The 11201-nt window shown below is 31.3% G+C and overlaps 1 protein-coding gene across 1 annotated transcript; it reads left to right on the top strand.

Annotated features, from left to right (window-relative positions):
• LOC132707602 (odorant receptor 45b-like) lies at nt 1–8021 on the top strand. The gene is made up of 6 exons (XM_060679508.1): nt 1–170; nt 1239–2047; nt 6044–6143; nt 6196–6294; nt 7229–7384; nt 7906–8021. The coding sequence occupies exons 2-6, from the start codon at nt 1248–1250 to the stop codon at nt 7954–7956; spliced, it is 1206 nt and encodes a 401-aa protein (XP_060535491.1). The 5' UTR covers nt 1–170; nt 1239–1247; the 3' UTR covers nt 7957–8021.
• Nucleotides 8022–11201: the final 3180 nt, after the last annotated feature.

Below are 11201 nucleotides of genomic sequence, written 5' to 3'. Positions count from 1 at the left end.
ATGTACCTCGATAAACTGGCCATATTGTACATGCTCGATAATTTTTTTAAGAGGTGTTTAGCCTTAAGCATTTTCTGTTAGTGTAGTGGTGTCTTTAAGATTACACTTGCTGAGTTTTCCGGTATCAAGACTGCTGGCCACAACAAACGAAAAGTTTTACCATATAATTGGTACCCATTTCAGTTAATTACTTGTAAAAATTGTGCCTCTAAGCTTATTATCAACACTAAAATTTATTTATGATATAGAAAACTTTCTGTTAAATATAATCTGTAAATTAATACTAAACTAGTGATTAACCATAACTTTATTTTTTATATGGTACACCATGCATATTTTTGAATCGTCGAAAGTGCCTTTGAAAAAATTTAGCACACTTGATATTTTGTTCAAGTCTTGTTGAAAATGCAGAGTTTTTACCGTTTTGAACAAGTAGGCTTTGGGCATAGCACACTGGAATTTTTCGAATGGTGAATTTGGTTGATAGTACGTCGCGTGTTATCGTGGGACGAAACAATCCCTTAAAAGCATTTCCGGAAGATTGAGGCACAACCTAATTAATAACAAGTGGTTTGAGAAAAAACGGCATTGGGTAACAAGAAATAATCGTACGTCGACACCAAAGTTAAAGGCACCCACGAAACCAGAGAGGACTAACATAAGATGAACTTAAACTAAAACCTGTCGTCTTTACATCCAAAATCACATTACCTAAACGCACTTTTAATTTCAAAAAGACACGAATTTCAAAATATACAGGGTGTTCCATATAAAAATCGGTGGTTATGTTTATGCAAAAGTTTCTTGTAATGATTTAAACTTTGTAAGTATATCGTTTTTTATTATGAGGTACAAACTTTTATGGTTAGTTTTTGTTTAATTTTTGATATAAACAAACTGTCATGCAAATAATATGTTCACTGCCTTTCAATTCGTATATATACCAAATCAATAACTTACGTTTATATTGGCTTATTCTAAGAAATAATATTTTTAAGTGATAAACGTGTTACAGTGTTGCCACATTCCGCGTTTTTTCGATTGACTCTTTTTTTCGTGTGTCGACATCATTTCTGAGATAAAAATTCACCATTTTTGTTCCCACCGGTACAGTTTAACATCTGAATTAGTAGTTACAATTCGATTTCAGTTTGCTGACGTCTTAAAGTGACACTTTGATATAAGTCACGAGTAGAAAACAAGTCCATTTCTAATAGGAAATTATTTTTTTTATCCAGGCAACGACGATGAAGAAAATGATCCATTCGGGGAGATCGATACTGAATTTTTCGAGATATTGTATGAGTTTCGCTGGAATTTGGCAGTACACGCTGCCGACTCGGAACGTTATATTGCAAAAAACATACGCGATGTATATGGTATTAATAAAAGCGTACTTTCCAATGTTTACGATTTCGATAAACGTACAGTTCTTTCTCACCGTGGTTAACAAGAACGCATCGGAGAAGACAGAAGATGAAGTTTACAGAGATTTGTCTTATGTCGTCATTTACAGCATCCTGCTGGTGCAGTTTGTAGTGATATTTGGTCGTAAAACGAGATCTAACTACATGGTGTCCTTTATCACCAAAGAAGAAACGGATATATTAGCATCGGAAGACACTCAGATCGTGGATTACCACCTTAGACAGATCCGACTTTGCAGAGGTTGCAATTGGGGTCTGTTTATGTTTTCCTGCGGAACCGCCTCTGCAATGGCTTTGGAAATGTTTCTCGCTCGAGATCAAGTAGGAAAATTCAACCGCGAGTTTAATGCGACGAAAGAAAAACCCTTGGTGTTCGATTCGTATTTCTACAAATTGGATATGGAAAAGTACGCTTCTTGTTTGTTGGTGTGCAGCGTAATATCGCTCGTCATCAACGTGTTCATCATAGTGTCGATAAAGACGTTCTTTTTCTCGTGCATTATCTTCGTGCCGTCGATTTTGAACAAACTGCAAGTCAGGTTCGTAAAAATTATGAACTCTGGAGACGACCTGTGGAATGCCGTGGGAGAAATTGTTATGGAGCACAAGCGCATTATATCGTAAGTAATGTTAAATTAAATTGACGAAATATTATCACTTACGTAGGGATACGGCGGGTTGTTTGCTTGTTATGAAAAAAGAGCGTCAGGAAATTACTGCCATTAAAGCGGGACAACTATTTTAATTTCTTTATTATTTATGAGCTATTTAACAAAAGTTGTTATTCGCTATTTTCAAAAAAGGAAATTATCACAATAAATAGTTGAAAAAATGAGAGGGGAAAATCTGAATTGTTTAAAAGATCAGATTAGATCATTGATGGTAATTTTGGGCGGTAGTTAATATTAGGTTTTAACTGAACTTCTTGTAGAAAAAGCCTTGGAGATGTTAATGGTTTGTAAGTCTCAGGTCCGACCTACATGTTTATAGACATATTAGGCTAAAAGACCAAGCTAAGCACTAGAGGAAAATATATTTTTTTGATAAATGTAGTTAATAAAATTAAAAATATTTTTTTTAATGTACGTATCTATAAAAAAATCCAACACTAACAAAATCAAGAATTGTCTGAACAGATAAAGTGTGTTTTCTATGCTATAACATCGAATTGAGAGAAAATGAAAACTTAGAGATTAATTATTAATAATAATTAACAGTAATAAATAATAATAAAAATTTATATTATTTAATTAAATATTGTAATTTCCTTATGTGCATGTTTTAAAATAAATTTATAAGACCTTTGCTCTCTAAGAATACAAAATCAAAAGTTTATAGTTCACAATAAGAAAAGATGAATTCAATTTACAAACATACGCAAAAATTTAACGCTGCGTTCGATAATTATTTAGTAAATTTTCGAGGCTCAAAAATATTATTCCTCGGAACCCTCCCGTTTTTCTTAATATAACAAAATAAAATAGTTTATTTTGATTTTTTTTATTTATTAAGTAAACTTTAAAAATTCGGATTATACAAATTAAAAAAAATGTATGAAATACGTATTGAATTCAGCGAGGAAATGAAAACTGCGATGTATAGGGTAATCCGTTTCAAACAGTAAAGCTTAAGCTCATTTATAAGCGTATCACAATCATAAAAGTATTTTATCCGGAGTTCAATTATACTAGTTTTTCTGCAAGTCACAACTGTTGAATTTAAAAATGTTTTCAAAATATTCATTGCTTATTTAAACGCACAGAATTAATCAATTTTAGCAAGAATGGTCAATTTTTTTTTTATAATATAATATTTATAATCTGATAATTCTTACTTACCGACTTCGGAATTTGTTTTGATTTAACTATTAATATATAATTAATAATAGGTAAAGAAGCCTAAAGTAAAATATGTGATTAACACTCCTACAAAGCGACTGTTGTAGGTTTGTGTAAGGCTTAAAAAAATATGGCCACGTGTCCCCGTAGCAGTGGCTGAGAATATACATTTTATTTCTTATTCACTGTGTTAATATACAAGAATTTAAAGTCTTTTAGCCCTCCCTATTTACAAGATAATTACCTATAATACGGCAAAAATATTTCTTTGCGTTATCATCTTTAAAACTGTTTCGAAATAATATTAAGGCGTGTTATTAGATAAATAAAGTGCTGATTGGGTTTTTCGACTTTTAATATATCACAGAATTTTTCCTATAATTACTTATTTTCTTTTTCCTTTCTTTACGTTTCATTTTTCATTATTACGGGTTCTCTTGTTATAAATTGTATTGTCAAAACGGTGTATAATATATAGATTAATTTTGTGGGGTTAGTTTTGAGTAGCTGACTCAGTCAGCTAGACTTCGCCTTTTGAGATTTTAGTATTGTATACTGTGTATTATGTATATCTCAATTTTAACTAATATAACTAAAATAGAGTGAGTGAGATTCTTTTATTATTCCACAAGTACCTATAAATTGCCATATCCAATGAAATTGGTTTTCATTCATTTTATTTGCCAATCTCTCTCACAGAAAATTGGAAATTTTAAATATGACACACTGTACATTATTCTTCCAGAAATTATCTACTAAAACTAGTATTTCAAAATACAAATACCTTATAGGTTTTATATTTAACTGAATCTTCTGGATGACTCATAGTAGCACAGATTTCGGCATGTCATGTTAATGAATGTTAAGTGCAGATGTTATACAGACTCTTCCAATTGAAACATCAAAATTGCGTGCTATAAATCATTTATAATGGACATGAATTTAATTTCATATTGCATATGGAACTGCGTGTAAAAAAAATAATAGTGACAAATTGATTTATGTTTTCAAAATGAATTCCTCACACTTTTTCTTTGCTTTCTGCGACTAAACAAACTGAATTTTGGTCAATGTGGTAAAACATATTCTTCTCAAAAACCTTCTTTTTTAATTTTAAGGAAATGGAGATTTGGATAATATGTGGGGTCATTCATTCATTCATATTTGCTCATTATGTTGAGTTAATTTTTTTTTTGTTTTTTTTTTGCGTGTTTCGTAGGGACTGAGAGACAATTAGATACCTTTTTAAATTATATCAACTCTTTACACAATCGCATAAAATTTACTACAACGGCAACTAAAGCACAAAACAAATTAGATTTTTCAATATACCATAAACTTTCACACACAGACACTAAAATACATATGAGTTCAAACCATCCCTATACACACAAACTGGCTGCCTTTTATATCCCTCTTTCTGCAATAAACTTTGAAAAAGAATTAAATATTATAAAACAAATTGCATTCAACAATGGTTATGACCCGTCACTGATAGATAAAATGTTAACTAAGAAACTATTTCAAAAAACTTTGAATTCTATATATCCCCGCTCTATGACTGAATCTCAAGGTTTCAAAACATTAACATACACAGGAGAACCTAGCAACAAAGTTTCAGATCATCTCTCGAAATGTGGCCTCAAAATTTGTTAAAAACAATAAATCTAAATCTAATAGATCCCAGAATTCTGGAGTCTATAGATTAAATTGCGGATCATGTTCTAAGATGTATATTGGAAAAACATATCAACGAAGATCGACGATCATTTAAAAACAATAGTTCAGATTCTAATTAGGCTATACATTTAAATTTAGAAAAACGCAATTTTGACGAATATTTCGATATTTTACACACTGTTTCAAAAAGTAGAAAATTAAATTTACTAGAAGCTATGGAGATTAATAAGATGGGAGGTTCGAATGTATTACTTAATGACCAACTGGATTTGAATGGATCCCCCTTGTTAAATCCTAATGTAATACTTCACATTATGTAATCACTACCTGTTTTGTATTTATATACATGGCTACCGTTTGATATTCGCATTTGATAAAGGCACGGTGTTGCCGAAACAGCTGTCATTTAAATATATTTATGTGAAAATCTGAACAACGTTTGTTCTTATTTAACTATTTTAAATGGATTTTCATCAAGTAAAAGCAACTTCAGTACAATTATTCCATAAGTACCTATAAATTGCCACATAACCAGTGAAATTGGTTTTCATTCATTTTATTTGCCAAACTGTCTTATAGAAAGTTGCAAATTTTAAATGGGACACACTGTACATTATTCTTCCAGAAATAAAGTATTGATATCTTGATGACAAAATTATCTACTAAAATTAGTATTTCAAAATACAAATACCTGTTTTATATTTTATATTTAAATGAATGTTCTGGATGACTCATAGTAGCACAGATTTCGGTATGTCATGTTAATTGAAACATCAAAATTGCGTGCTATAATTCATTTGTAATGGAAATGAATTTAATTTCATATTGCATATGGAACTGCTTGTAAAAAATTAGTAGTGACAAATTCATTTATGTTTTCAAAATGAATTCCTGACGCTTTTTCTTTGCTTTCTGCGACTGAACAAACTCAATTGTGCTCGTGGTGCTAAGACATATTCTTCTCAAAAACCTTGTTTTTGGAGATTTGTATATGTGGTACAAAAAGCCACTTTGGTCACTATGTTAATCAGATTTGCTTAGAATAGAAAAATAAAAATTCTATTTTTCGGCAAAATACAACTTTTGTTTTTTTTGCAGGTTTGTGGAAAATTTTAACGAATCGATAAAATACCTGACCTTACTTGAATATCTTCTCAATTCACTGAATGTGGCTGCAGTTTCAATTCAGTTTATTAAGGTAATAGAAACGTCTTCATGGAATATTCAAAATGCCATAATTTTTATTTTAGAACGAAGGTGAAGTGGCAGCGTCTCCAATATTCCATTTTCTTTTCCTAATTTTTCAAACTTTTGTTTTGGGATGGAGCGCAAATGAGATTAAAGTACAAGTAAGTGAACTTAGCGAACTGTATGATAATCCACTCTCAAAGGAAAAGACTGCAAACTGAAATGGAAATAGTTGACATGATACTGCTCTCTAAGTACCATCTCCGAGTATAGTTTAAATAAATAAAAGCAAATAATATGTGCAATCTTGCGATATTGCACAATGTCTTTTGATGATTTTGTAATAAGATTGATATGATTTGGTTTCCCTAGTTGTTTTGTTCTAAAATAACCGAAGGTAAGATCATTTGCTTAGAAATAATTGCATAGTGTAAATCAAAAATGAAAAAGAAGATTAAAATTCAAATTTAAATAAGCCAAATAACAATATGTAATAAAGGAGTTTATATATGAACTGAAAAGCAAAGCAATAAATTATATGTATTTTGCTTCTCGTTTCAGCACGTGGATATTTATTTCTTTAGTTAGAATATTTTTGGTAACTATTTTTGATCATTTGCCCATTTTTCTAGTTCATATTTTCATGCATGTTTACGTATATTTCAGTTATCTCAGTATATTATACTTGCAGCAGTGCTATATACTATCATCCAGATGCTTTGCATTATTTTGTATTACTATTTTAATGGATTTTTTTTATGCTACACTTCACATTTCACCGGATTACTTAATGGTTACTCTTTTCTACCCATTTTCATTTGTTTCTTCTCTTTCTTTTACTTTATACGTTGTCACTGTGTGAATTAATAAATATTACCAATATTATTTATATAGGAAAAAGTTATTTTGCAAAAGTGTTTATAGTGTCACATTTCCTTTTTTTTAATTTTTTTTAAAAATGTTTTTAAAATGACGCTCACGTCCATCTTTATTTGAATACCAATATTGTGGTGATCACCAATAAAATGTGACTACGCTACAGATTCGTTTTCTGTACTCTGTAGAAGACGCGACTATATAATTGAATTTTTCCAGAGTTTGAAATTAGCTGACGCCCTTTATCACAGCGCGTGGTATGAACAAAATGAGAAAATTAAGAAGTCGATTCTGCTAATGATAATTCGAGCCCAAAAGCCTCTCGTCTTGACCATTGGCCCGTTTGATGCGATGACCACCAATTCTGCTTTGAGGGTAAGACATGATTCCTTCGAAACCGCATATTTTCGGTAAATGTCATTAAATTTAAATCTTCTATGTCATCGACCGTGATTTTAACGAGTTTCTCACGGCCTAAATGACTTAGTATCTAGTAGATTTAGTACGTTAGGAAACACATAAAAAGTGATAAAAAAATCTCTCAAGATCAAATAGGCCTCTTCATGGGTCTGTCCTGTGAACTGCCTCTCAAATTTTTCAACATAAAATTTATTCAATTATCAATTAATTAATACTTTTTTTATATATTATATATTGCCCACAATATGAAAGATTTCGCCCTATTAGGTCTTTCTTCAAATTATGCCGACGGCAGACTTTTAGACGTTTTTTATGTTTCATTGATTCAGACCACTGTGATCACAATTTACAAAAATTCCAACCTTCTTTGTTATTTTATCCAAGGATTAAACAAATTAAACAAAGAAAAACCGAAATTTGAACCTATCGCAATTAAGAATTTGACAGTGCAAAATTTGAATCATTTTTTGTTGCAGATAATGAAAGCTAGTTATTCGTATGTATCATTGATGATGAACAACTTATGAAAAGTTCAGACATTCTGTAACACAAATTTTATATTTCAAATCACAGCTATGACATTAAAGGTTTAATCCACATATGCAGTTTTCTTAATTACAGGTGCGACATACCGGAGGATAAGCGGTCAAAAGTCGAAAATAGACTATTTTGACTAAAAGAAGAGCTTTTTATAGCTTCGTTTTAGAAGAAGGTTTTTGAAAACAACATTTTTTTATTAATTACTCAAAGGCACTTTGATACCCCTAATCGCGGTAGCGTGATCAGAAAATTTCTTTTTGTTTTAGATTAATTTGATCATAATTTCGTTTGTTTTGAGAAAAACATTTCAAAAGGGTTAAAGCTTAAATAATAATTAAAGCTCCCGAGGTTTGCAGTTGTTTTTCAGAATTTTTGATATTTGATCTGTGACGTTTTGAACATACGGAAGTATTATAGTGCAAATTGTTTGAGAGAACTAAGGTGTTAGATGTTAATTGCTAGTTCAAAAATTGGAATTAGGACAGTGACGTGACTCTGAAAAATAAGTAATTAATCACGGAAAATTGTTGATGTGACTGTTAGTTTTTGGGTCCAGTTTCACCAAACAACAAGAGTACATTCACTGACATGACCGTCAGAATTGACAAACGACAAAATTCAAGTCGTGGGAAATATGTCCGAAAATATCCGATTGCTCCTAAACCCGTGCGGTAAAATCCCGGAAATGTCCGAAGAGGCTGGAAGAGGTGGGAAACGAAAATGACGTGGTAAAGTGACGTTTGTAGCAGGCTAGATGGGTGTGGAATTAGACATTTTACAAACGGGAGTAGAAAAAATGAATCTTCTTATATGCCTCTGTCCTCTTAACCAGAAGTTAACACATCTAATCTCAATTCTTATCTCAAGATCTATAATGATTGTTATCTTTATTTATTACAAAGGTGCCCTAACATGAAGAACTAACTTCACAATTTACAAGGACACACTAACAATTATACCATTATTTAATTAACAAAGTAAAACTTATAAGTAAGTACCTACCTATATCTACGATAAGCAGAAGATAAAAAAAAATAATAATAATAACAATCAAACTTACCAAACTAAACCAAAACTAACACTGTATATTAAGTGCGTGAATTACAAAAAACAAATGTGAAAAAATAAGGAAAACAAATCAAAAATTAAAATAAATTTATAGAAAAACCCTAATTGCCTGATTTCGAAACGAATTAAGTGATAACGCAAAGATGTCAATGTGCGAAAAATAATTATTGTAATGTCTATGTAAAAGAGATATTGGGGAATTGTTACCTAAGTTTGTATTAAATCTAGGCACGTAAAATAATGAAGGAGTTCTTGTTATAACGACTCTGGCATTGAAGGATAATTTTTCCAACAGTAACACTGGAGATAATTCTTCTAACAGATAACTTCAGTATATGGTAGAAATTAAGACTAGCTTCATACGAATGAGTTAGTAAGTTACGGTTAAATCTAAAATTTAAATGGAAAACAAACTTTTTTTGCATTCTCTCGATTATGTCTATATATTTATGATACTGAGGACTCCATATCACACCGCCATAGTCAAGGTGAGATCGAACGTAGGAATTGTATAGAATAATAAGCGATTTGTGATCCTGAAATTCCTTGCTAACTCTTAATATAAAACCTAAATTTTTATAAGCTTTTTTTACTATATTCTCAATGTGGATATCAAAACTTAATTTTACATCTATAGTTATTCCAAGATCCCTAATCTGCTCTACTTTTTTTATTTTTACACCATTGAATGTGTAGTCAAAGTTTATATCATTTATCCGCCTGCTGAACTTAAGACAGTAACATTTATCAATATTTAAAAATAGACGATTTTTTACACAGTATTCATAAAAACGATCAAGATCTTCTTGAAACTTATGACAGTCGTTAAGGCTTTTCACGGGCGCGTATGATTTCTGATCATCTGCGTATGATGCTGATTTAGCAAAAAGAAAACATTTACTGACATCTGCGATAAACAGTGAAAATAACAATGGTCCCAAATGGGACCCTTGAGGAATTTCAGATGGGATGCGGGTCGTTTGGGATTTTGCAGAATTCAATTCTACAAACTGAGTCCGAGGACTGATGTAGGATTGAAGAATTTTATAAAGACAACCGTGTACACCGAAATTTTTTAATTTGATCAACATTGTTGGGTGGTGAACCTTATCAAAAGCTTTTGAGAAGTCGGTGTACACGGCATCTATCTGCACCCTATTATCTAACGCCTCAGCAACATCCTGGACATATAGTGAGAGATTGGTAGCAACCGACCTACCCCTAAAAAAACCATGTTGTGTATCTCCAAGAGCATGTTTTAATTTGAAAAATAACTCATTGGTAATTATAGCTTCCAGCATTTTCCCTGGAACGGGAATAATAGATATAGGTCGGTAGTTTGTGACGTCAACCTTGCTGCCACTCTTGTGCACAGGTATTATTTTGGCACACTTCCAAATAGTTGGAAACTGCCCTTCAGATAAACTTTTATTGTAAATAATAAAAAGTGGCTGCACTAAAGATTCAGCACATGATTTGAATAATATCGGGGGTAGGTTATCAGGTCCAGGGCCTTTATTTATATCAAGCTTACTTAGCTGGATCCTGATTTGGTCCTCGGATTTGAAATTTAAAACAACAGTGTCACATGGCGGTTCTAACAACGGAATTCTCGAAGGAGTTGTATCAGGTTCATAGACACTCGAAAAAAAATCAGAGAATGCTGCACAGATATCTACATTAGTATAAAAACTACGATTTTGATACGTTACTGATTTTGGTATGTTTTTTTATTTTTTTTTTATTATTTACAAAGCTCCAGAATGATTTCACATTATCTTTCAGATTACTTTCAGTGTTTTTAACATAGTTTTTGTAGTCTGTGCTTATTGCAGCTCTGACCTTCCTTCTCAAATTAGAGAATATGACATAATCAACAGGATTGTTGTACTTTTTCCATCTTTGGTGTAGTTTATATTTTTCTTTAATAAGCGCTCTCGTACTTGGAATGTACCAAGTAGGAAATTTATTATTTACTTTTTTCTTCGGAACACTATCCGTGACCACCCCGTAAACCCTTATCTTATAGATTAAATTTTCCTTAGATTATCTCCATATTTTTAAAACGAAATTAATATATAATTATTTATTATTTGTTATCTTTGGGCCTGCTAGAGTATATTGTAGTCGTAAAGAATTTGATAAAAGTGTCTATCGAAATCCG

This window comes from Cylas formicarius, unplaced genomic scaffold (assembly GCF_029955315.1).
Source record: "Cylas formicarius isolate icCylForm1 unplaced genomic scaffold, icCylForm1.1 PGA_scaffold_9__14_contigs__length_23061073, whole genome shotgun sequence".
Classification (NCBI taxonomy): Eukaryota; Metazoa; Arthropoda; class Insecta; order Coleoptera; family Brentidae; genus Cylas; species Cylas formicarius.
The sequence above is the reverse complement of the archived record's forward strand: the minus strand, read 5'-3'. Positions and strand labels throughout refer to the sequence as shown.

What these genes read in the sequence shown, in the direction of transcription:
- LOC132707602 (XM_060679508.1), top strand. Translation starts at nt 1,248, where the DNA reads ATGAAGAAAATGATCCATTCGGGGAGATCGATACTGAATTTTTCGAGA. An exon ending in GAGCACAAGCGCATTATATC is followed by an intron (nt 2,048 to 6,043) that starts GTAAGTAATGTT and finishes TTTTTTTTGCAG; the next exon opens with GTTTGTGGAAAATTTTAACG. An exon ending in CAAATGAGATTAAAGTACAA is followed by an intron (nt 6,295 to 7,228) that starts GTAAGTGAACTT and finishes GAATTTTTCCAG; the next exon opens with AGTTTGAAATTAGCTGACGC.